General features: G+C 40.9%; 1 protein-coding gene across 1 annotated transcript in view; it reads right to left on the bottom strand.

Annotated features, from left to right (window-relative positions):
• Positions 1-20,160, bottom strand: part of TET1 (tet methylcytosine dioxygenase 1) — a 127,394-nt gene extending 107,234 nt beyond the window's left edge. The window contains exons 1-2 of the mRNA XM_027589225.2: positions 20,032-20,160; positions 17,393-19,425 (exon numbers count right to left, since the gene is read on the bottom strand). Of these exons, the coding sequence (XP_027445026.1) occupies positions 17,393-19,303 (1,911 nt within the window). The 5' untranslated portion in view covers positions 19,304-19,425; positions 20,032-20,160. The remainder of the gene's footprint in view (positions 1-17,392; positions 19,426-20,031) is intronic.
• Between the last annotated feature and the right edge of the window lie 7,316 nt (positions 20,161-27,476).

Here is a 27,476-nt window from a genome sequence, read left to right as displayed (position 1 = left end):
AAAATGCTGACATTAGGGTTAAATGACTATGAAGAGTATGTGATATGGCACTTGGCTTATAGGTGGTTCCATTGCAGCAACAGAAAACCATGACTGTCACTAGTTAAGAAAACTGTATACAAAAAAACACTGTAATAAAAAAAAAAGTAGGGCGCCTGGGTGGCTTAGCCAGTTGAGTGTTTGCTCTCTGCTCATATCATGATCTCAGGGTCCTGGGATGGAGCCCCATGTTGGGCTCCCTGCTCAGCAGGGAGTCTGCTTCTCCCACTCCCTCTGCCCTGGCCCTCCCCTCCTCCCCGCCCTGCTCGTGCTCTCTCTCTCAGATAAATTAAATGAAATCTTAAAAGAAAAAAATGTAAAGAAACAACTGTTTGCAAGGATGTAGAGAAAAAGGAACACTCATGAACTGCTGGTGGGAATGCAAACCGGTGCAGCCACTGTAGAACACAGTACGGAGGTTCCTCAAAAAATTTAAACTAGAGCTACCCTATGATCCAGTAATTCCACTACTGTGTATTTACCCAAAGAACACGAAAACAGTAATTTGAAAGGATATACGCACCCCAATGTTCATTGCAGCATTATTTACAATAGCCAAATTATGGTAGCAGCCCAAGTGCCCATTAATAGATGAATGGATAAAGATATTAGTCAGCCATAAAAAAGAATGAAATCTTGCCATTTACAACTACATGGATGGATCTAGAGAATATAATGCTGAGTGAAATAAGTCAGAGAAAGATAAACATCATATGATTTCACTCATATGTGGAACTTAAGAAACAAAGGGGAAAAAAAAAAGACAAAGCAAAAAAGAGTCTCAAAGCTATTGAGAACAAACAGATGGCTACCAGAGGGGGAGGTGAGTGGGGGGATGGGTGAAATAGGTGATGGGGATTACACTCATCATGATGAGCACTGAGTGATATATAGAATTGTTGAATCACTATATTGTACACCAGAAACTAATTTAGCACAGTATGTTAACTATACTGGAATTTTTATTTTTATTTTTTTAAAGATTTTATTTATTTATTCATGAAAGAGAGAGAGAGAGAGAGGCAGAGGGAGAAGCAGGCTCCCAAGGAGAAGAGAGCCCGATGCGGGACTCGATCCCAGGACCCTCAGATCATGATCTGAGCCGAAGGCAGACGCTTAACCATCTGAGCCACCCAGGCGCCCTATACTGGAATTTTTAAAAAGGTAATGAAAAAAATGTAATGAGCAATTAAAATTCACTTAATATAAAAACTGAAGATATTCAAGCACACACTATTTAGAGACATTAGAACCTCTCTAGTATTAACAAGATTTCTGCTACAGTTGGGCATTCTAATTCCACCATTTCATTATAACACAATCTTACATTTATTAGTTAAAAAGAATATGAAACGTTCACTTCCACTGATAATAGAATTGGTCATTTGGATCAACCATCCTGCTAAAGACAATTAGAAAAGCTACACAAAATATAAAAACATCTGCTTAGAGGCACAGAAGAGTGAAAAATTACCATGATAGTGTAGAATTAGCATACCAAGACTCAGAGGGGAATGAGGTCCAGGGAGGGTAAAAATATTTTAAGTAAAAGTATAAAATGGAGGGAAAGAGCTAAAAAGATGGTTAAAGAGAAATGTAACCTTGAAAGTAAAATATAGAAACAGTGGAACTGGCAAACTCAGAGCATTTCAAGATTTGATTCAGGTCAAACATGAAGGATACTTTTGCAAAATGAACCCATTAGACTCTTCCACAACCTCTCTTTCAAAGTTTCACTAGTCCGGGGCGCCTGGGTGGCTCAGTTAGTTGGGCGACTGCCTTCGGCTCAGGTCATGATCCTGGAGTCCCAGGATCGAGTCCCGCATCGGGCTCCCTGCTCGGCAGGGAGTCTGCTTCTCCCTCGGACCCTCTCCCCTCTCGTGCTCTCTATCTTATTCTCTCTCTCAAATAAATAAATAAAATCTTAAAAAAAAAAAGTTTCACTAGTCTGAAAGATAGCATCAATATCCTAAACCGGACTATTCACAAGTCTGCCTCTTGGTCCCACTCCTTTCCATCCTGTGGGTTCTTCACATTTTGATTGTTGCCCTAGCTCAAGAACATGGTGGTGAAAATGAGCACACACCATCCAAGCCAAGGGTTCTAATCCCAGATCAACTGTTTGGTCTTAGACAAGCTACTTGGCCTCTCCAAGCTTCAGTGTCTTACTTTATACCTTGGGGGAAGAATGTGTATTTCATAGGACTGTTGTAGGGATTAAATGAGACAATGAGTTATGTCAGTGCTTAAAACAGTATTGGGCACTCAGTAAGTACTCAAAACATGATAGTTGTTATTAACCCCTTCAGATGTCAATGTTTACTGCATACAAGTTCCACATCTATGATCAGTATCATTCAATTCAACCAACATTTGTTTGGTGGCTACCAAGTGCCAGGCACTGCATAGGGAGGGAAATGAAGGGAAAAAAAAAAATCTTCAGTCAAGCCAGTGACATTTCTACAAAACTTCACTTAGAATTGAAAGACAAAATAAAGAGATTAAGCACAGCAACCAAAGAAAAAAATACAATAAAATAGAATTCATCAAAACTGAAAATTTCTGTGTTTCAAAGGACCTATCACAAGAGTGAAAGACAACTCTCAGAAAAATATTTGTAGATGATCTATCTGATTGGAGTCTAGTATACAGAACATATAAAGAACACTTGCAATTCAACAGAAAACAAATAAACCAATTTAAAGATGGACAAAGGACATTGCTACGGTCTGAATGTTTGTGTTCCCCCCAAAATCTATGCTGAAATCCCAATGCCCAGTGTGATATTAGAAGATGGGACCTTTGGGAAGTGCTTAAGAGTGGAACCCTCATGAGTGGGATTAGTGCCTTATAACAGAAGCTCCACAGAGATCCCTAGCCTATTTCACTAAGTGAGGACACAGTGAGCAGACACCAACTATGAACATGAAGAAGGCCTTCACCAGAATTTGACCACACTGGCACCTTGATCTTGGACTTCCCAGCCTCCAGAACTTTGCGCAATATTTTCCTGTTATTCATAAGCTACCTGTCTGTAGTATTTTGTTATAGCAGCCCGAACAGACTAAAACAGAATTGCAAAGTATTCATAGAAGATACACAAATAGTCCAGAAGCACATGAAAAGATGCTTGACCTCCTTAATCATTAGAGAAATGCAAATCAAAACCATCATGAGATACCACTTCACACTCACTAGGATGGCAATAATAAAAAAGTTAGGTAATAACAAGTGTTGGTGAGGATGTGGAAAAATTAGTACCCTCATAAAAATGCTGGTTGGAATCCAAAATGGTACAGCTACTTTGGAAAGCATTTTGGTAATTCCTTAAATTTAGACAGTTACCATTTGACCCAGCAATTCTACTTCTAGGAATATACACAGTGTAACCGAAAACACATCTATACAAAAACCTGTACACAGATGTTCATAACAGTATTACTCATAATAGGCAAAAATTGGAAATAACCTAAAAGTCCATCAACTGATGAATGTTTATACAAAATGTGGTTTATTCATACAATGAAATATTATTCAGCCATAAAAGGGAACAAAGTACTGATATATGGTACAACATGGATGAACTTTGAAAGCATTATGCTAAGTGAAAGAAGCCAGACACAAAAGACCAAATACTGTATGATTCCATTTACATGAAATGTCCAGAATAGGCAAATCCACAGAGACAAAAAGGAGATTAGTGGTTGCCAGGAGCTGGGGGAGGGGAGAATGGAGTGACTGCTGAGTGGCATAGGATTTCTAATGGAATAATGAAAATGTTCCAGCGTTAGATTGTGGTGATGGTTGCACAACCTTGTAAATATATTAAAAAAATCACTGACTTGTGCACTCTTAAAAGAGTGAATTTTGGGGGCACCTGGGTGGCTCAGTCGTTAAGTGTCTGCATTCAGCTCAGGTCATGATCCCAGGTCCTGGGATCGAGCCCACATCGGGCTTTCTGCTCAGCGGGAAGCCTGCTTCTCCCTCTCCCTCTCCCCCTGCTTGTGTTCCCTCTCTCACTGTGTCTCTGTCAAATAAATAAATAAAATCTTAAAAAAAAAAGAGTGAATTTTATTATGTGAACTCTATCTCCATTTTTTTAAAAAAAGAGATTAATTCTCCTTTATCACAGTGAAAAAAGTGCCTCTACTACTTGTTAGCCATGGAGAATTAAACACAATTTTTAAAGTGGGTTTCTATTTCCCAGTCCACAAAATGACAGTCCTAATACTTATATATCAGTCACTGTCAGGATCGAATATGATAATATTAAGCCTTTTAGCAGTGTCTGGTCCATAGTAGACCCTCAATAAATGTTCATTCTTTCTTCTTTCTTTCCTTTGCCAATTTCCTATTTCAAGTCAAAGAAATTTAAATTTCGTCAAAATCTTATGTACTTAATGAGCAATGAAGACAGAGTTCCCTAAGTTATAAGTTCTTTGAAAAAAGACAGAAAAGCTATGTTTTCCTTGTTTTATTGATTTTTGTTTGTTTTAACATCTCATAATGCACCAGAAAATGGAATTAGGTGAATAAAGGAGGAATTTTAATTTCTATGTTGCCTAGTAGACCAATCTCCCTACAATTCTGAATTAACTCCTAGACAAGTTACTTATTCCTGCAGGTATAGAACACACACACACACACACTGTTCTTTTTTTTAAGATTTTTTATTTATTTGAGATAAGAGTGAGAGAGAGAGAGAGCACGCACGTAAAGAGAGCAGAGGGGCAGAGGGAGAGGGAGAAGCAGGCTCCCCACTGAGCAGGGAGCCTGATGTGGGGCTCCATCCCAGGACCTGGAGACCAAGACCGGAGCTGAAGGCTGACGCCCAACCGACTGAGCCACCCAGGTGCACCACCTCCCCCCATGCACACACTTTTCTTTCTGAATCTAAACTCTATCGACTCCATCCAAAATTTCATGCTTTGCATAAACTGTGGACTTCCACTGTCTTATCTTCCCACTTCCTTTGCCTTGATCCTGCTTTTGCTCTTTAACAGAAAACTCACCACAGAATGGTGTTGCATATGAAATCTGATATGAAAACAAGCTGCGCAGTGTAAATGTCTAGAATACAGCAGAAACACTAAAACCCTCTCATTATACAAAGGCAAGAAAATAACTGTACCATCGTTGTCTCACTGGAAACCACAACTATAATTCTGTATCACATGGGAACAGTGAAACCAATTCACTCATAAGACACCTTAATCCTCCTGCAGGAAAAATGCTTTTGCAGATGTTACAAAATGGTGTGTACTGGCTACTTATGAGGACTTCAATTACTTTGCTCTAAATAACATGAATCAAGTGGCAAGAGGGAAATGGCTGAAAGTAATGAAATGAATATACAAATCTCTTCAAGGATATAACAACCACCACCTTTAGGCACCTAGTATGTAGCAGGCACACTGCCAGGCCTTTTATAGACATCACTACTGCTCTGTATGGCATCCCTCCTTCCCAGGTCTGGCACAATGTTACAAATAGATCCAACCTCACACTGATGACCACTTGGAATAGCAAAACTCAGTATAACCGCTTTTTCTTGAACCCTAGGAACACTTCTCAATTTCATTCCTTCAGTGCCTTAAAGGAGTGGTGTGATTCTCTTACATATTTTTCTTTTGGGGAGTGGAAGACATGACTTACATTTCTATGAAATCTAATAAAAACTATGGACCATCTCTCCAGAAAAATGTACATAAAAATAATATGTTGCAAACTAATATAACACTGTATGTTAGCCATACTGGCATAACATATATATATATGTTGCATAAAATTTTGAGGGAATGGGATCACAGAATACTAAAGGCCATCCATATTAAAAAACCTCCAGTGTAGGGCGCCTGGGTGGCTCATTCGGTTGAGTGGCTGCCTCTTGATTTTGGCTCAGATCATGATCTCAGCGTTGTGAGACAGAGCCCCCCAGGGGGCTCCCCACTCAGCCAGAAGTCTACTTGAGTTTCTTTCCCTCTGCCCATCCCCCTCACTCTCTCTCGAAAATAAATAAATAAATCTTTAAAAAAATCTAATGTATAAGTTCTATTTTTATGATTACTGAAATATTGTATGAGTGTTGGGATCATTCAAACTAAGATCAAATTCATCTTAGGAATTCTTCTCTAGCAACCAAAAAAATACGTGGAAAGTTTAGCAGGACTAAAAAACTAATCTAATATAATAATAGTAATTTTAGGGGCGCCTGGGTGGCTCAATGGTTAAGCGTCTGTCTTCAGCTCAGGTCATGATCCCAGGGTCCTGGGATCGAGCCCCACATCAGGCTCCCCGCTCTGCGGGAAGCCTGCTTCTCCCTCTCCCACTCCCCCTGCTTGTGTTCCCTCTCTCGCTGTGTCTCTCTCTGTCAAATAAATAAATAAAATCTTTTTAAAAAATAATAGTAATTTTAAAATTCTGGTTTTTCCGTGGTAGCTAAAAGTTCACCAAGTACCTAATTTGATCTGGCTAATATCCAGTCATTAGTTAGGAGATATGCTGAAATGCTACCTCAATCACCATCTTTGAGAAGGCAACTAAGATGTGTTAAACAAAAAGAATGTAATAGAAACTTCAGCTTCTCATTTTCGGAGAAGAAAATAAACCTGACTTTCCAAAAAATACATGTACTATAAATACAAACCTTGGTTTCCAAAAGTGGTAAAGATTTAGAAACCATTAGGCAAAAACTCATTAGAAAAACACTAAATAGGGCGCCTGGGTGGCTCAGTTGGTTAAGCGACTGCCTTCGGCTCAGGTCATGATCCTGGAGTCCCAAGATCGAGTCCCGCATCGGGCTCCCTGCTCAGCAGGGAATCTGTTTCTCCCTCTGACCCTCTTCCCTCTCATGCTCTCTGTCTCTCATTCTCTCTCTCTCAAATAAATAAATAAAATCTTTAAAAAAAAAGAAAAACACTAAATATTTTGGTTATGCTAATACTTTTAGCATGAAATGAAGGACTAATGATTCCAGTGTCAAGAAAATAATCTGAAATGTAAACCAAGATTTATCCTGAAAAAAGTTCACTATCATACAAAAAACTGTAAGAGATTGAAGCAGTCAGCAATGAAAAATAATTTAGTAGGGTTATGTTCATTTGCCTAAAAGAGTATTTTGCACAGTTTTTAAATCTTTATAAAATGTTAATTACAAGGGAAAATATGAAAAAAGGAGAAGAAACACATTTAACTTCAGCTATGTTATTTTTTAAATGCAGAAAAAAATACTGGAAGCAAATATGCCAATATATCCATGACTGTTGCCTCTAAGTAGTAGAATTATAGTTTATTTTTTTTCTGCTCCTAAACTTTCTAAATGGAAATTATATAACTTTGACTTAGTATGCTGCATTACTTTTTAAAGTAACATAAGTTCATTATATAAAAATCCAAACCACATAGAAAAATTTAAGTAAAAATTTAAAATCACATATTTCCTAATATGCCCTTCCTCCATGCAAAAACCCTATCTTTAGAGGTAAACACTTTCAACAGTTTTGTTTGGTAGGTATCCTTCTAGAACTGTTTTTCCATTTACAATTAGAAAATTACATGATTTTGAGCTGTTCAAACTTTGCATCATGGTATCACTCACAATCACAAGTGCATATGCCAATAATTTTAAGCAACATAGGTAGCAGCTCTTTCAACACATATTTTAAAAAGTACTGTCTAGGGCACCTGGGTGGCTTGGTCGTTAAGCGTCTGCCCTCGGCTCAGGTCATGATCCCGGGGTCCTGGGATCGAGCCCCGCATCGGGCTCCCTGCTCCGCGGGAAGCCTGCTTCTCCCTCTCCCACTCCCTCTGCTTGTGTTCCTGCTCTCGCTGTCTCTCTCCCTGTCAAATAAATAAATAAAATCTTTAAAAATAATAATAATAAAATAAAATAAAATAAAAAGCACTGTCTGTGTTACTAAAAGCCTTTTTTTCAAGTCCTCTACTTGAATTTCTGTTATGGATATCCCATGATCCTAATCTTTGGTACTTGAAAATGACATTCATAGAAAAAAACCCAAAATGCTTTGGGGTATTAGTTGTGAAGATAATATATTAAGTACATATAGGATATAATGATGATTTGCAGTGTGCTTTTTTTTTTTAAAGATTTTATTTATTTATTTGAGAGAGAGAGAGAATGAAGGATAGCACGAGGGGGAAGAGGGTCAGAGGGAGAAGCAGGCTCCCCGCTGAGCAGGGAGCCCGATGTGGGACTCGATCCCAGGACTCCAGGATCACGACCTGAGCCGAAGGCAGTCGCTTAACCAAATGAGCCACCGAGGCACCCCGCACTGTGCTTTTTAAAAAGATACATTGAGGGCATCTGGCTGGCTGGGTCAATAGATCCTGGGACTCTTGATCTCAGGGTTTTAAGTTCTAGCTCCACATTGGGTACAGAGATTACTTAAAAATAAAATTTTTTTTCAAGATTTTATTTATTTATTTGACAGAGAGAGAGACAGCGAGAGAGGGAACACAAGCAGGGGGAGTGGGAGAGAGAGAAGCAGGCTTCCCGCGGAGCAGGGAGCCCGATGCGGGGCTCGATCCCAGGACACTGGGATCATTACCTGAGCCGAAGGCAGACGCTAAACGACTGAGCCACCCAGGTGCCCCTTAAAAATAAAATCTTTTAAAAAACAAAATCAAGGGCACCTGGGTGGCTCAGTCAGGTAAGCGTCTGCCTTTGGCTCAGGTCATGATCTCTGGGTCCAGGGACTGTGCCCCACATCCAGCTCCCTGCTCAGTGGGGAGTCTGCCTCTCCCATGCCCCTCTCCCTCCCCCTGCTCGTGCTCTCTCTCAAATAAATAAAAATAAAATAAAATCTTTAAATAAATACATAAATAAAACAAAATAAAAAGATACACTGGTATGTGCGAAATGTGTGGAAATCTTAACATTTTTTATAAGATTTTCATTTTTTCATTCATTCATTGAATCATTTGTTCACCAAACATTTATTCTTTTTTCAAGATTTTATTTATTTATTTGAGAGAAAGAGAATGAGAGAGAGAACACGAGAAGGGGGATGGTCAGAGGGAGAAGCAGACTCCCCGCTGAGCAGGGAGCCCAATGCGGGAGTCGATCCTAGGACTCCAGGATCATGACCTGAGCTGAAGGCAGTCGCTTAACCAACTGAGCCACCCAGGCGCCCCTCACCAAACATTTATTGAGCACCTATCATGTGCCAGTACCTCCTAAATCCTAGGCTTGGGCTTTAAAGTAATTTAAACACATAATTTATAAAAAATAATAAATAAATAAACAAACATTTCACTTCTAATCACTTTTCTTTCTGTAGGAGAACATTATGACTTTGTTTTAAAAACTGTTACTCAGGGGCACCTGGGTCGTTCAGCTGGGTAAGTGTCCAGCTTGATTTTGGCTCAGGTCATAATCTCAGGGTTGTGAGACTGAGCTCCATGTTGAGCACACACTGGGTGTGGAGCCTGCTTAAGAGTCCCTCTCTCCGGGGCGCCTACAGTGGTTCAGTAGGTTGAGCATAGGGCTCTTGGTTTTAGCTCAGGTAATGATCTTTGGGGTCGTGAGATTGAGCCCCGGGTCAGGCTCTGTGCTCAGCCAGAAGTCTACTTGGGATTCTCTCTCTCCCTCCCAACCTCAGGCAGCTCAAGTGCGAGTGTTCTCTCTCTCTGAAATAAATAAATAAAATCTTTAAAACAAAAAGGACTCTTTCTCTCCCTCTCCCTCTGCGCCTCCCCCCAAAAAAATAAAAAATAAAAAATAAAAACTCTGGGGCGCCTGGGTGGCTCAGTTGGTTAAGCGACTGCCTTCGGCTCAGGTCATGATCCTGGAGTCCCGGGATCGAGTCCCACATCGGGCTCCCTGCTCAGCGGGGAGTCTGCTTCTCCCTCTGACCCTCTTCCCTCTCGTGCTTTCTATCTCTCATTCTCTCTCTCTCTCAAATAAATAAATAAAATCTTTAAAAAAAATAAAAATAAAAATAAAAAAATAAAAACTCTGGCTCAGTATTTTTTTTTGCTTATTACTATTTTTTTAAGTAATCTCTACCCCAACATGGGGCTTGAACTCACAACCCTGAGATCAAGATTAGCATGCTCTTCTGACTGAGGCAGCCCAGTGCCCCTGTGACTCGGGATTAATAAAAAATAATTAAATCAGAAATGAGCAAGATTATATTTTGTTTTTTTACATAGCAGACATGAAGAGCTAATGATAATTAGCCAAGACTTTCTGGATACTCATGACTCGAACACTGAGTGTCATTATCAAAGTAATGACCTGAATTGGTTTGATTAGTTTGATTCATTTGCTAGCTGTGTCTTATTTTAGTATAATAATAACGCAAAAAGATAAGATCTCGCCTTCTCTCTTCCTTGTACATCCATCATAGTGCAACAATGACTGGCTACTTTACAAGGAGAATGAATGTTGCAGCTTTGAAACCATCAACTCTTAAAATACTACTCTGTAATAAAAACAAAACAAAACGAAAAACAGAGGTTGACCAACAAAGAGAGATATGGAGTTAAGTTCTATGGCAAAGTAAACATGTACCATACTACATATAATGTATATAATGTTGTATACATTATATAACAGTATAATCTGGATTATGCAAACACTAGATGAAGGTGTTAAGCAGTTTCACAAGCTTTCCTTCTTGGATAAGATGATATACACAAAATGACAAGGTAAGATTTGAACCATATTGACAAGATTCCAGAAATTAACACCCACAGGTCAGAACCCATCAAAGTCAGCATGGTTTTTGTTGACATATCTGGGGTTTACACAAGCAAGGATCCTAGACACCATACAGTTTTTCCCCCTATAGTCAGCTGTGTGGTGAGGCATGCTACAGAAGTCTCAGTAGTGATCCAAAGAGATTCCTTAAAGGCATATTTAAGGACATAGAGCATCTGCCCTCAATTTAAGGAGTTGGAGGCAAAAATTTGTTCCATATGACATACACAACATAAACCAAAATGAGACCTGACTTTAAAAACACTGAAAAAGCAGTGGCCAGGGGCGCTTGGGTGGCTCAGTTAATGTCGGACTATTGATTTCAGATCAGGTGATGATCTTGGGGTCGTGGGATTGAGCACCCAGTTGGCTCCAGGCTGAGTGTGGAGTCTGCCTGTCCATATCCTTCCATCTCTGCCCTCGCCCATGCACGGGCAAGCACTCACATGTGTACTCTTTCTCTAAATAAAATCTTGAAAATAAATGAAAAAATTAAAATAAAAAAAAGCACTCTCCAGGAGAGTCTTGTCCCACCCCACTCCCACTAAAATGGATAAAATAAAATAAAAACAAGTATGCCAACCAATTCTGAAGTGGTATCTCCGGAACTAGTCTGTTATTACACTATTCATAAAACAATGAACAGTCAGCAGTTCAGTTTGTATCATATACTACTACTGAACTTTTATAGTTTTTCAAGCACAACCTTTGGAGGTATTATTATTTTTCCAGGTAGAATGTGCATTAGCTCAGAAGATAGCATGGTAACAAATAGCACATTTTACAGTGTTTTCTAGTGCAGTGCTATTTATTTTAACCCAACAGGGGTGTCTGGCTGGCTCAGTCAGCAAAGAATGTGACTCATCGATCTCAGGGTTGTAAACTTGAGCCCCACACTGGGTATAGAGATTATTTAAAAATAAAAAGTCTTGGGGGCACCTGGGTGGCTCAGTTGGTTAAGTGACTGCCTTCGGCTCAGGTCATGATCCTGGAGTCCCAAGACTGAGCCACACATAGGGCTCTCTGCTCAGCAGGGAGTCTGCTTCTCCCTCTGACCCTCCCCCATCTTGTGCTCTGTCTCTCTCTCTCAAATAAGTAAATAAAATCTTTAAAAATAAATAAATAAATAAATAAAATCTTGAAAAAAATAGGGTGCCTGGGTGGCTCAGTCAGTTAGGCATCTGACTCTTGGGTTTTGGCTCAGGTCATGATCTCAGGGTCATGAGATCAAGCCCCGGATCGGGCTCATGCACTGGGTGAGAAGCCTGCTTAGGATTCTCTCTCTCCTTCTCCCTCGGCCCCTCCATTCCCTCCGCTCACATGCACAAGCTCTCTCTCTCAAATAAATAAATAAATACATTTTTAAAAGACTTAAATTAATAATAATAATATAACCAAACAAATAATACCCTTCAATATTTTGGGAAAACTTATTAACTAGAGTAAATATAAGAGATTTTTTTCACTTTGGCAACCAACTCACTAACTGCTCACTTAGTCATTTGGTTTATTAAACGTGTGATGTACTATACCCAAATCATCAAGCTACAGATATATAATTCAATACTCTGCCCTCAGAAGCATATCTACATGTTTGTTTACTTTTGTTTTTATACATACTAAAAATTATTTGCAAAAGTGTAACCTGATCATACACCTACTCTGTAGGTCTCTAAAAAGCACCCCCTTCCCTTTTTCTTCCCATTTCTAACATTATACAATAATTAGGAAAACAATCCTATATGACTTAAAATATGTCTTGAAATGGTAAATTACAAATACATTTGAGGTATACCTAGCCAAGAGCAAATTCTTAGATGCCTATGAATTATAAAGTTAGTGGCTTTAATTATCTATATTTTTTAATATAGAGAAAGTAATCTGAACTAAACCTGGCAGAAAAATACCATTTTATCTCTTGGCCAAAAGATATCTCTGGGGAGACTCTCTAACCACCTGTTGTACATAAAAAAAATTCTGTTTTTGTGGGAGACAAAAATGTAATCTATGACCAAAAAAGGTAAGTAAAAAACTGTTTTCACTTCTCTCAGACAACAGTAATTAACTTACTGAGAGATAGCATATGCTAAGTATATTTTAGAAAAATAATTCTAACAATTGTTTTTGAAGTGTATACTTGTTTAATATAAGCAGTAACAAAGATATTAGTATTTTAAAACTGTAAATGTATTTTCTATTTCTCATCCAGCTCTCAATAAGTAAAATAATTCTGATGTAAGAAACATACAAATACGTGAAATATATTTGCTTAGGGGTGCCTGGTGGCTGAGCCATTAAGCATCTGCCTTCAGCTCAGGTCATGACCCCAGGGTCCTGGGATTGAGCCCCAAATTGGGCTCTCTGCTCAGCAAGGAGCCTGCTTCTCCTTCTCCCACTCCCCCTGCTTGTGTTCCTGCTCTCGCTATCTCTCTCTCTGTGAAAATAAATAAATAAAATCTTTAAAAATATATATATATATGTTTGCTTAGCAGTATTCTTGTTACCAAAGCAAATGGCCTTCAATCATTAATACTAGTATCATAAATATTCTAAAAAACTATCAAATATCTAGGGCTATATCAAGCACCTAGGAATAAAAATATCAAATACCTAGTAATAAAACAAATGAAATAACTCCTTATTGAAAACTACAAAATATTACTGAAAGAAATTAAATGACATATATCAAGGTATACCATGGTCATGAACTGCAAGTTTCAATATTATAAAAATGCCAGTCTTTCCAAACTGATGTATAGGTTCAACATAATCACAATAAAATCCCAGCAGAGTTTTCGTGGAAATTTACAAGCTGATTCAAAATGTTAATGAAAATGCAAAGAACAATAAAAATAGCACAAATCACTATTGAAGAACAAAGCTGAAGGACTTATACTACCAGTTAACAGTTATAAAGCCTACTGACGATGAGTTTAGACACAAGGATAGACAAAAGGACCAATGAAACAGAGTCTAGAAGTAGACCCAGAATTAATCAATCACCTGATTTATGACATGGATGAGATTGTAGTAACGGGAAGGATGGTCATTTCAGTAATGGTGCCAGTCAATTAGAGATCCATATAAAAAAGAATCAATCTTGACTCCTCACACCAGACACAGAAGTCAATTCCAGATATACTTTACACCTAAATGTGAAAGGCTTAAAAAATTAACTTTTTAAGAAGGAAGCAAAAGAGGGATGCCTGGGTAGCTCAGTCAGTTAAGAATCTGTCTTCGGCTCAGGTCATGATCCCAGGGTCCTGGGATTGAGGCCCGCATCTGGCTCCCTGCTCAGCGGGGAGCCTGCTTCTCCCTCTCCCACTCCCCCTGCTTGTGTTCCCTCTCTCGCTGTGTCTCTCTGTCAAACAAATAAATAAAATCTTAAAAAAGAAGGAAGCAAAAGAGAACATCTTCATGACCTTGGAACTGGCAAAAAATAGACAAAATTTTCTTAACCAGGACATAAAGGAAAGCTTTGGTAAATTGGAAATTAAAGTTAAAACTTTCTGTTCATTAAAAGCCAGGATAAAGTGAGTGAAAAGCTGTCATGGAATAAGTAAAGATATCAGCAATCATATATTCAACAAAAAATTTGTATCAATAAAATGTAATGAACTCTTATAAACCAATAATGAAAAGGCAGAAAAACCCAAAATGGACAAAGACAATATCCAAATGACTAAGAAGCAAAGAAGTAGCAGCTCAATTTCATTAGTCCAATGTAGTGATGCCGCTACACACCCAACAAAAAGATTCAAGTAAAACAAGACAGAAAATATCAAGTGTTGGCAAGGATGTGGAGCTAGTGGAACAGTGGAACAAACACTACTGATGAATCTTAATTGGGACAACCACAGCTGCTGAATAATATCCATGAGAGCTAAACATACGTATTCTATGACCCAGCAATTCCACTCCTAGGAATCTATTCACTAGAATGCACACATATATTTACCAAAAGACATTTATGATAATGTGTATATTAACAGTAGAATGGATTAGGGACGCCTGGGTGGCTCAGTCAGTTAAGCTTCTGCCTTCGGCTCAGGTCATGATCCCAGGGTCCTGGGATCGAGTTCTACATCAGGCTCCCTGCTCAGCAGGAAGCCTGCTTCTCCCTCTGCCTGCCACTCCCCCTGCTTGTGTTCTCTCTATCTGTGACAAATGGATAAATAAAATATTTTTTAAAAATTAAAAAAATAAACAGTAGAATGTATTAATGTATTGTGATATAAACACAGAATGGAACACTATACTGCAATAAAAATGAATAACTATATAAGCAACATTACTTAAACATGGTAAGTATGCTTTTTCTAAGCATGAGCAAAGAAACCAGAAACAAGAGTATACAACTGTTCTTTGCTCTCTCAGAATGAACTTCCCTCGGAGCAGTGTTCCCTGTGTTCTCCTCTGCCTCTCCATGAACTTGTGGCTGGGTTTTGGATGGGTAGGTCTATTTGCTGCCAGAGTTCAGTATAAGGACAACTTAATAGATTCTTCAGAATCAACTTTGTAAGTGATGAAAGTGATCTTTTGGGGGGCATCTGGGTGGCTCAGTGGGTTAAGTATCTGACTCTTGATTTGGGCTCAAATCATGATCTCAGGTCATGGGATCATGACCGACATCGGGCTCCGTGCTCAGTGGGGAGTCTGCTTGAGATTCTCTCTCTCCCCCCCCCTCTCTCTTTACCCCTCCCCCAACCCCTCTCCTCCTCCCTCTCTCACAAAAAAAAAAAAAAAAAAGCTAGGCTTCATCTATACTTGGAAGGCACAAAGAGGTCTTCTCTATTTTTGTTTTGTTTTGTTCTGAGTGAGATATATCACACATAGAGAAGAGCACTAAATGTATTTAAGTAGGAGAATCATCAGGGTTTTAGAAAGAAAACTTAAACTGCACTTAAGAGGTTATTGTTCAACATCCGGACTTCTCTTCTAGCTGGGACACTCACAACTATATCCCCAGTGCACAACCTGGAGAGGAAGTACAGTAAATACTTGCTGATAACAGAGAGAACACTGAAATTGTCCCAGTAAAGGACAAAGGCATCAACTACAGAAGTAGCCAAGAAAATGGAGAGGTAGGAGTGCTCAGATCTCATATAACAAGAAATCTAGAAGAGTGAGAGGAAGGCATAAAGGTGAATGAATTTTCCATTTTGGGTGACCACGTAGATGGCTAGTCATTAAGCCAAATATGTAATGCAAAAAAAGGAGCAGGTTTAGGAAAAAAGAGAACAAATTCGATTATATCTATTAGAGATCAAGTGAGTACTTTCAGCAATGGTGCCATCTGGCAATGTTACAAATCAGGAACTTACAAGGGAGGTCTCTCTGCTGTAAGATATTGCTGCTAGTGTTTTAGATGTATGTTTGTAAACCATTAAGTTGCTTACTGGCCACGCCCACATATGTGAAGTGACTTCAGTAAAAATTATTCATTGCAGTAAGGTTTGTAATAACAGAATATTTTAGAAACACCTCAAATGCCCGTTAATACCTGATCAGTTAAATGTCTGATCTCATTTGCAATGGGTCAAATAGAAAGTCAGCATTTTGGGACAGGTAATTTAAGAGTGAAATAAAAAAGAATGACTAAGTTTAAGTTCACAATACTTTTAAATTAATCTATTCTACTATACCTGTATTCATAGCAGTCACAAAATAAGCATAACTTCAAATGAGTGATCTAAAAATCATAACACCATAGTTGGCATGTATTTTAAAGGTCTGATAATCAAGTATTAACCAAGTTCCATAAAATCCTTTATTTTGTTTTTTTTTTAAGATTTTATTTATTTATTTATTTGAGAGAGAGAGCACAAGGGGAGTGGTAGTAAGAGGCAGAGGGAGAAGCAGGCTCCCCGATGAGCAGGGAGCCCAACACAGGGCTCGATCCCGGGACTCTGGGATCATGACCTGAGCTGAAGGCAGATGCTTAACTGACTGAGCCACCCAGGTGCCCCATAAAATCCTTTAAAATGTCAAAGCCAACCAATATTTTTAGTACCTTAGATTCATAAACTGTAATAATGGGAACCAATGTTTATGTATCACTTCAGAGTTTACAAACCATTTTGAACTTCTGATAATCCTAACAACCACATGGGATATGTGAAGCAGGTGGACATCACTTGCCAAAAGTTAAGATGAAAGCTTTATTTACCTTCCAAGGCAAAGTTTCAAAATTAAGGATAGAGACAGTTTTATTCTTTCAAAAGAATAGAAGTTTAATTCCACTGGTTCCTCAAGCTGCAAGGGAGTTAATGATTTTGTTCCACTCTTAATTTAAATTTAAGTTAAATCTGTAACTTCCAAAAGACACACAACTAGCCAAAATAAGGCATAGTGGAAATCTTTGCAAAACCACACTTCATGTCATTTCCCTGTCTCCATCAAATCCTGTAATGGAAAAACTTTTATGTTCTAGTTTTCTGAGACAAATTCTAAAAATAAGCTAATATATCACTCACTGCACAAGACATATTTCGGGTTGATCCACAAACTCCTATAGATAATATAAAATGTTACCAGAGTAAAAGGATGTAATATTGAATCACCTAGTCTCTGCACAGATCACTCTACAGAGCCTCATGGGCATCTCGCAGCCCATGGGGGTTTACTCACCTCCAAAGGCACAAGGACGGATGGTTTCTTTTTCAGCTCTTCACATTTCCTTTTCTTACAGATTTGATGGCTGTTCTTTCTGTTCTTGCAGTAAGTACATTCACCACAATTGGTCTTCTGCTGGCAGGGCTCACAGACCCCACAGCGCTTTCGTTTCTTCTTTTCCAAAGTAGGTAGCAAAGTTGTATAGGAAGGAGAAGAGGAGGTACTGGCGAGTGACACTGGCCTAGACACCACTGTGGTGTTGATGTCAACCACACTGGTCATGCTGATCTGGGAGCTCCCTCCTTCCAATGTGCTGGCACCAGCCTGGGAAAGTTGGGTAATGCCCTGGGAAGCATGGACGAGTCCTCGCTCAGGGGCTCTTGGGAGGACCCCCTGAGTGTTGGCTGGCAGAAAGCTTATATGAACCTGCTTCTCATTTTCTATATTGCTAATAGTCATTATTGGAGGTACCGAACTTATCTCTGAGTTTGATGATGGCTGAGGAGTGTGACCTGAGCCCAAAGGCAAAATCTGCACAGCGCCCTGGACCTCAAGCCCATATGAAACAGTGCTCTGGGGCTCAAGCCATTCTGGGAGAGCATTATAGGTAGCAATTGGGTTTAGAGGAGCAGGAAGAAAGATAGGTGGGTCTGAGGCAGTACCACCACCCATTCTGAGGATTTGCTGGTCTAGGATAGCACCGAAGACCTCTCCTTGGACTGGAATAGCACCAGGCATCACTGGTGGGTCTGCGGTCTCATCCAGAGCCTCCCCATGAATTATGTTATCACCAGGAACTTCCCATCGATGTGGGATAGCACTAAAAGCCTGTCCTATGATAGGGGTGGTATCAGGAATTTCCTGTTGCTCTGGGATAGCTTTGAGTGCCTCTTGATGATCTGGTTTAGCACCAAGGGTTTCTTGTTCTGAGCTTGCCAAGAGGAGTTTTATTAATGAGGTAGGATATATTGACCCACCAATGGACAAACAGTTTCTAAGGTCCAATTCAGGTATAACCTTATTAAAGCTTGAGGTGGGGTAGCAATTACGTTCACTTTTGATGGGATCCAGGTAAGCATCAGATAGCTTAAGAGATTCTACTCGTGAACCCAAATCTTCTAACTGAATGCTAGAGTTTCCTTCGTAAGTAACCTTGAGGGCTGCTCTTTGGAGCAAAGGAGCACACAGAGTGTCCTGAGCAAACAGTCTAGGGGAGTCACTGATAGCATTCAATGTCTCTTTAGAGAACAGTCCTTCACCACCACATGTCTCTTCCGATGACCCAGAAAGGATCTCTACTGCAGGGTCACTCTGAGTGGAAATATTTATTTTGGAATCCTCCACCCTTTGGGACCAAGACTGGGTTGTGTCTTGGCTCTCACCTTTAATTAAAGTTGCATTCTGAACACCAATTAGATTCTCTACATCAGGAGCAATTAGGGGAACTTGTGTTGGAACTGATTCATTTTCTGAGTGTTTTACTCCCATGTCAGCAACTACATTATAATCACATCCATGTTGCTTTTCTAAATTTTTAGGAGGTGGAACTTTCTTGGGTTTGGCTATGATCACTGGAGGTTGGGAGAGTCGCCTGCTAAGAGAGGTGCTTCGGAGAGCCATTGTAAACCCATTGCAAGTTAAGGATTCTGGGTTCTGAAAAAGAACCTCAGTCCTATCCAAATTCATTCGTGCTGCTCCAGCTCTTGTCAGAAGGCTTCTGACTGGCATAGGTGGTTTGGGTTCTATTTTTTTCTTAACATCTCTTTCTTGAATTAATTGTTTTAATTTTCCGGGGCTCACAGTCTTGACTGATGCCACATTTTTGTTGGCTGCCTTAGATGTCTTCTTCAGCTGGGTGCTTTTCTTTCTGTTCAGATCTTCCCTCCTGACTAATCTGGAAGGCCTTGCATGGCGGGATCGAGACATAGCTACAGAGTAGGAAAAAATGAAAGGGCACAGGGAACAGAGTCATTGGTCCTTTGGAAAGCCTCACTTCTGAGGAGAATCTGGATGCACCATGGTTGAACTCAGTGACACAAGATTTTGGTCTGAAACAACAAAAAAACATTGGGAGTGAGTCTTTTTCTTATGTATTCTCCCATTTGAAACAGAACATCTACTGATAATTATTAATCAAAATTAGGGCACTGAGAATGTTTACTGCAAAAGAAAAACACAATAAACACAAAAGATACTCAAAAACCCTTTAAACCCTGGATTCACAAATGAAGCTCCTTTAATTACTGTGACAACTGCTTTAGTTGATGAAGTTCTATGCACAGAGTAAGCATGGGGGTTATTCTATATTAGAAAACACAACTGCTGTAGTTACATGTAGTTTAAAAATCAAATTCTAATCTTTACAAATCTGGGTACTTAAAAAGTTCTCTTTCCTCAGCACATCACCACACAGGCAAAGGTGTCATGTGCTGGACAGTAAAGCTGGTAAAACCAGGGGAAGAAGAGGCTTATTATAATTCAAGAAACTCTACTTGGAGATCCAATAATATTAATACCACATTCCAATTGACAGTCTACAAATTTTGAGCTTTACACATGCACACAAAAATAGCATAAAATCTGAGAAGTTAGTATTGACAGATTAGGTTACAAATAAGACTCACGGGTCCAACAAATATCTGTTGAGTACCTACTATGTATAAGGAAGGCATTGTGGTGGGCACTGCCCACACCCAGAAATGATGTCCCTCTTTTCTCTTTCACCCGACTTAATCCAAAGACTGCTGGTTCTAAAATCCCTTCTACCAAGGGTCCCAAAAGTCTCATGATGAATGCCTAGGCAAGGAAATTGGAAATAAAGAGAAAATGAGATAATTAGAATGGTAAAGCATTCTAGGCAAGCAACTATTATTTGGAAGGTAAGCAAGAGAAAAGAAGAAAATGAAAGCGGACTGACTAAGCCATCATTAATTATCTTTGGTCTCCTCAGATTGCTTACCCTAATGCAGAATAAAACCAAACTATGAACAAGAGTAAAGCTCACCATACGAGATGTATCATACTCTCTAAAGATCACAGAATCAAGAGGGGTACAACCGAGTGGGTGAGGATTCTTTAACAGTTGACAGGTTGTTGGATTTGTTAGAAAGCATGGTGTAGGATAGTTACCAAAAACTGATCTGTAACCCGCGGTCAACAGTCTGTGACAAAATCAGAAAAAAACAGGCAGTATCAAGTTTTTCATAAAGTTGAATTTATTCATTTTAAACAACTCTTCTTGGGGTACCTGGGTGGCTCAGTCAGTTAAGCAACTGCTTTTGGCTCAGGTCATGATCCTGATGTCCTGGGATTGAGCCCTGAGTCGGGCTCCCTGCTCAGCGGGGAGCCTGCTTCTCCCTCTCCCTCTCTCTCCCCTCTGCAGTGCTCTCCCTCGCTATCTCTCTCTCTTTCTCAAATAAATAAAATCTTAAAAAATAATAATAATAATAAACAACTCTTCTTTACTCTGAAGTTAAGCCTTCCAGTTTTCTCTCTTTCTCTCTTTTTTGGGGTGCCTAGGTGGCTTAGTCGATTGAGCAACCCGCTCCTGACTTCCACTGGGGGGTCAGCTTGGGTCATGATCTCAGGTCAGGGGATGGAGCCCCACCACTGGGCTCCGAGTTGAGGTGGAGTCTGATTGGGATTCTCTCTCTCTTCTCCTTCTGCCCCTCCCCCCGCTCACACTCAGGCTCACTTGCTCTCTCTCAAATAAATAAATAGGGGCGCCTGAGTGGCTCAGTGGGATAAGTCTCTCACTTCAGCTCAGGTCATGATCCAGGGTCCTGGGATTAAGGCCCACCCCCTACCTCCCCTGCTGGTCTGCCAGGAATCCCCACTCAGCAGGGAGTTGGCTTCTTCCTCTCCCTCTGCCCCTCCCCCCATTCATGCTCTCTCTCTCTCTCTCTCTCTCTCTCTCTCTCAAGTAAATAAAATCTTTTAAAAATAATAAATAAATAAAACCTTTAAAAAATGTCCTTTCTTTAAAAAAGTAATATAAGTCCTTTCTTTTGTCAAAAGGGAGCAATAGGTTTATTTTATACTGTTATTACTTGGCAAAGTAAAAACTTGAACAGCCCTCTATCATTCTTCAAATTGATTTGTTTTTGTTGTACTTATCTGATCCAGGTAATCCTGGGATGCACTGGTTGGTTTAGTAGTTAGAGATGTGTCCATCAGAAAGCTGTGAGTTTGAATCTGTGATCACCAGCTATGTCCTTCCAGAACCTATTTAACTGAGTCAAAGTTTCTACATCTGAAATGAGGTTGTTTTGAGGAATCACTGGGCTCCTACGGGGAAAGCCTAGTGGCTTCCTAGTGATATCTGAGGTTGAGGAGGGAGCAGGGAAGGTAAGGTAAGAAGAACTTTGTAAGTAGGCAGACTTGGGTTCAGTTTCCAGCTCAGAAACATTACTAGTCATGTGATTCTGATATATTCCTCAGTCCCTCTATACTTCAGTTTCCTTACGTGTAATCGAATAGGAAGCATAATAGTACTGACCTCACTGGGTTACCACGAGAATAAAATGAGATGACATGTGTGAACACTTAGCACAGGGCTGGCATATAATAGGTGTTCAATAATAAATGGGAGGTAAAAAAATAAAGGCTGCTTATACTTCTGAAATACAAAAAATAATAAGAGAAAATGAGCTAAAGAGTGGTTATCATTATTATCGAAACAGTTTAACCCACAGTCTGCCATATTCTGCAAAACAAGATCTAGTTCTTTGGTTTCTGTTATCACCTAACACATTGTAAGCCAGGCACTATAATAAAAGATCCCAGAGCACAACATTTAGAGTCAAAGCATTGTGCCTTTAAGACAGACTTTTTAAATAGACATTAGTGATAACATTAACCACAAGAAAAATAAGTCTGATAAATCTGTGCTAAACACAAACACTAGACCAGAGAATACTTGACTTGAGTTCTTGGCAACTAAGCTTACCGCTTCCCCCTTTTCTTAAAAAAAGAAAAAAAAGTTTTTGGCTTGCACTAACTTTTTGGCTGTGAAAAACTGTAGGATATTTTCTCCAAAGACCACTGCTTTTTGTACCAGTATTTTTAGAAAAAAAAAAAAAAGACATTCCAATTCTAATCTCCAGAAAGTCAGCAGTCTTTATAAGGATGTTTTTTTCAGATAGCAAAAAGCAATCCTTTCCATTCTTTAGAAATTCAACAATATCGGTATAAGCTTGATTTATCTCTTGTATCAAGATTACATTGCTAAAAAATTATTAGGAGCATATAATCTAGGTATTGCAATCAGCCACGAAATTAAAATTCACATATGTAGGCAAGTAATCTGGATATGCCAGAAGGTGTCATGGGATCTGCCTTTGAGAGTAGTTTATAAATTGATCTCTGTCTCATATATTCTTTTATATTTTTAAATTAAAGTGCTTTAGAAATTCAGACTTGTAATTAAGATAATGTTTACCATTCAAATCTTATCTCCTGAAAAAGAGCCTGCCAAGGAAATGGAAAAGGTATGAGCAACATGGATTGGGAAGATGTGGCCTCTTTAAATGGTAACAGCCTTTTTATGAGATCGTGAAAGAGGCCAATGACCCCTGAAAAACCCAACTGCAGGGGAGAAACCACTGGGTACCACCCAGCCAAAGAAATAGACAATCAGAAACAAAATAAGGGCTCCCACAAGATCCTAATTTTATCACCCTTGGCTCCACTGATGAAATGTGACCTTCTTTTGTGATAAACTAAGTTATCCCCAGGGCTGAACTCTGGGAGGAGAGGCAGCAAGCTTTTTTTTTTTTTTTGAAATTTGTGGGAAGAAAAAAAAACCAATGTAGTCCATTCTATTAAACAGGTCCGTATTTAAATATGGAATTATCCCCATAGATCTACTGATATTTATTTTCCTTATTAATCTATAAACATTATTAAATGCTCCATCTCCCCTTATCCCCCGTAGGATAATATGATCAGAGCAGAAAATAAGAGAATAGTGTTCCTGTTATTAAACATATACCATAGGCCCTAATTATTTGCAATTAATTGATACTATTCTGTGGGTTCTTATTTTCCTGGAAGAGAAAACAAAATGAAACAAACAGAAAACCCAACCACTGTGGGATGCAAAACATTAGTTAGCAAGTCTTTTCACCAGAGGGCACCAAAAATAAAAATTCTTTTTCCTAAAATGTCCTTGTGATATAGGGTACTAAAGCATATGAGATTCAAACATTATAAGCCAGGAGATAAAAGGCCAACATATCATTTGAAACATGAAAAGACATGCCGCCAGCCTAAAGTTGAAGAAGTGGCAGGAGTAGACCCCAAGGTGAATATGATAAACATTGCCTGTGTAAGGATCTGCTAATTATTCACAAGTAACTTAAACTTACCTAACCAAACTGGTCAACAAATAGGGTCAGGTATTTTCGTCACTATTATTTGAGCTTACTAAGTATTCAACCTTTCCCTACAGAGGGCCTTTTTTTGTAATTAATGAAGTAATTCCTTTGCCTAGAAAATAAAAAGCTTACTTCCTAAACTGTATCAGTTGTCTATAAAGGACAATGTTGACAGAACCTCGTCAGAAAATCCTCTCCCACCTACAACCCTCCTTCTGGATCTCCCAAAGTCCCCTGTGTAGGAAGTGGCTGAACTGATGTAACCATACAGCCGCATGTCAATTTAAAATTATATTGCAACCCTTCCCACTACCAGCAGTGGCCAAAAATGTGGTGAGTGAATTCATCTGTAGGGAAAGAAGCAAAAGAGGTTCTGATTTCATGGTCACTCCATTCAGCTCCTTAGAATTTAAAGCCTGTTGCACTTGACTGAGAAATAGAAGATGTAAAACATTTCTTTTAAAAAGGCACCCTGACTTAGCTTCGTCCAGCAATTAAGTTCTACATTTAAAGGAAGAGGAGGTGGGCGGCTGCTTGCAGTTCCTAGATAGTCTTCAAGCACAGGAAGTGTGAGAGCCCTCCGCACAAGGAAAGGCTGTTCAAGGAAACTCACTAGAATACCAGCAGATTTAGTCAAAGGCTCCTTCCATATGTAAAACACCCCTGCTGCCCTGCAGAGAGCAAGAAAAAAAAAGGGGGGGGCCTAAGAAGGCCACAGAAAAGGGAAGGGAGAAGTTAAAATGGAGATAGAACGACTCTTCCAAAAACAAGAAAAACATAAAATACAAGGGGAATAGTAAAAAGCCTAAGGAAGAAAAGTCTAAAGGGGAGAGGGAGCAAAAGACAGAGTTAAGAGGAAGAAATTTACGGTAATACAGGTTGAATAAAAAAAAAAAACCCAACTGGGATCAAAATGCTGAAGACTAAAGGTAGACCTAGAGGGGAAAAAAGAAATTTAAGTGTGCAGGGAAAGAAAGATAGATGCAAAGAGAGTGGGGGAGGGGATGGACAAACCAGATAAAGAAGACCGGAGAGGGAAGAGAAACAAAGAGCAGGAACAGTGGTGATCCAAACCTCCGACCCATCAATTCTGGAAAACCAGAGCTGAACACGATAGTTAACTCTCATTAAAATGGTTAAATGGTGGTTGAAGATTGTAAATCTCAGCTACTAATCTTTGCAAAGAAAAAAGGAGAGTATGTGCCAATAACTCCCCTATATCTTGATTCTCAAGTTTAGCTGAAATCATAATATGGCTTTAAACACTGTCAGAGGCTACCAACCAACCTATTCAAGATCTCTTAACCGGGGAGGGAAGGGAGGATTTTAACCAGTGTAACCTAAAACCGATTAAAATCAGGAAACACACCCAAAATCACAGTACTGAAGTCTTTTAGTTCTTGGAAACTATACGGACTAACCTCCAAACATTTATCTATGCACCTACCTGCGTGTACCACCCTTGTTTAACTGTGGTCATAAATTCCCGATATGCCCTAAATTACTCCTGCCCTAACTGGTTAACAAGTATATATATATATATATATATATATATATATATATATATATATATATATACACATACACACACACACATACACATACATATATATTTGCATACATACATACATACATACGTGTGTGTTTGGCATCCTGAGGCCTAAAGAAGCCATCGTCTTTATAAATTTATTTTACTAAATATTGTTGGGAGACGGGCAAGTGAGGACATTTGGGTTCAGGGCCGACCTGAGGCTGCTGCCCGACAGCGCCGCCCTTCAACCCATCCCCGTGCGGCGCGCAGCGCACCCGGCAGACACTAGACTGTGCACCGTATCTTTCACTCGCTTCAAGTCTCGAAGCACTTACACTTTATTTCTTCATAAACTGTCCATTACCATGTATTGTGCAGCTCATGTGGTACCGGCGAGTGGAACCGGGGCGAAGTGGCACATGAGTGACTGATGCAAAATGGTTAATTTGGGAAGAGGACGAGCTGGGGGCAGGGGAAAGACTCCTAGTTCAAGCAGTTTTTCTTCTCTTGGTAATACATACATTTTTAGTGGGTCAGAAATGCGCAATCTGGGTTCCCCATTCATGTGGAAAGGCTACTGGAGCCGGCCGGCAACTTCCTGACCACTTTTTGTGCAACTGTATGGACTGCATACAGCCCCTCCAGCAGCTCAACCAGTTGGGCGTCTGGGTGAGAGGGAGGAAGGGGAAGAGAGGAGAGAGGGAGAGGGAGAGAGATCTAGTCCCTTCCCTCCCCGACATGTGAAGGGCTGGCGGCCCTGGCCGCAGGCTCTGGCCGGAATCCGGCCCCTCCCCGGGTCCGCAGCACCCAGCTCTGCGCACCTCCCGGTTCCCGGATCCCGCCAGTGGGGCTGACGCGACGGCAACGCCAGCGCGCTCGGCGACCTGGTGGCGCTCCTAAGAGGTTTTTAAAAAGCCATTTTGACAGAACATTAATTCTATTCCCTATTCCCTTCTTCCCCGATCTGTGTAACTCCAGGTCACCTCGGGTCAGACTCCCCTAATACCTTGGAGTCCCCTCCCCGAAATGCTCAGGGAGGGAAGTGCCAAATGTTTCCCAACGAATCTATCCCCTACACAAGCGTGGGGGAGGGAGAAAATCCGTTTGGGGGTGCGCTTGATTATGCGACAGGACGGGCTCCCCACCTGCAACTTGCCCTAACTTCTCATCTTGAGGCGCCGGACTTCCAACTCTCCGAAGAGGCGCATGGGTCGCCGGCACCTTCAGGGATCCCCAAAGGCACACTTGCCCTCCCCCAGCCCGGGCTGTAGCGGCGCCCGAGGTCCGAGCCCACGGCGCCCCCACCTCCGCTCCCCCCCATCCCGCGCCGCAGCTGGGCCTCGGGGGCAGGCGGCCGAGTCCTCCGGCCGGGGGCATTGTTTACCACCCGCAACAAAAGCTCCCCGAGCGGCTCAGGGCAGGGGGTCGCCGCGGGGAGTGGGCCCACCCCTGCGGACCCGGAGGACGCGCGGACGCCCAGCTCTGGCCTTCATCCCAGCCCCAGCCGAGTACCGCCCCTCGCACCCCCTTCCGGCCTCCGCGTGAGGGTCCCCTCACCCCTGCCCTCTGCCCCGGCCCGAGCTCACCACCGGCCCGTTCTGGCTCGGAGGGCAGAGCGCGTGCCCCCGGCTCCCAGCCCGCACCAGCCCTCGGGCAAACTTTCCAACTCGCGCCGGTCCCCACAACTTGGGAGCCCAGGGCCCCGGCGGGCGCGAGGAGCGTGAGCGGGCCCAGGGCGGACACCTACCGGCAGCCTGGCAGGGTCAGGGCTCGAGCCCCCGGGGTGGGCGGCAGCTTCCCAAAGGTCCACAGAGCAGAGGCAGGTAGAATTGCATGACTGGGGCGGGGCAGGGGGTTGTCCCAGGGGGCAGACCCGGGAGCCGAGGGACTGGCGGCTGCACGCACAAAGCGGTGCAGGAGCGGATTGCGCTGCCACTCCCCGCCAGGTCAGCCCCCCGGAGCAGTAGTGTCTCCCCAGGACAGACCTCAGGGAGTGAAGCAGGGGCTCTGCCTTTGCTGGACCCTGCACCACTGAGCTAGAGTCAAAATGCGAGCTGGATTTCCCCAAACTGGAGCTGGACTCCCCTCTCGACCCTTACTCCTCCCCTTCGCCCTCCTCTCTCATAACACCCTTTTTTTTTCTTCTTTAAAGGTCAAAAGGGAGTATTGGACCCGAAGAGAGGTGTCAAGG

The sequence above is a fragment of the Zalophus californianus genome, chromosome 15, assembly GCF_009762305.2.
Source record: "Zalophus californianus isolate mZalCal1 chromosome 15, mZalCal1.pri.v2, whole genome shotgun sequence".
In the NCBI taxonomy this organism is placed as follows: domain Eukaryota; kingdom Metazoa; phylum Chordata; class Mammalia; order Carnivora; family Otariidae; genus Zalophus; species Zalophus californianus.
Note: the sequence above shows the minus strand (reverse complement) of the source record. Positions and strands in the feature narration are given on the sequence as shown.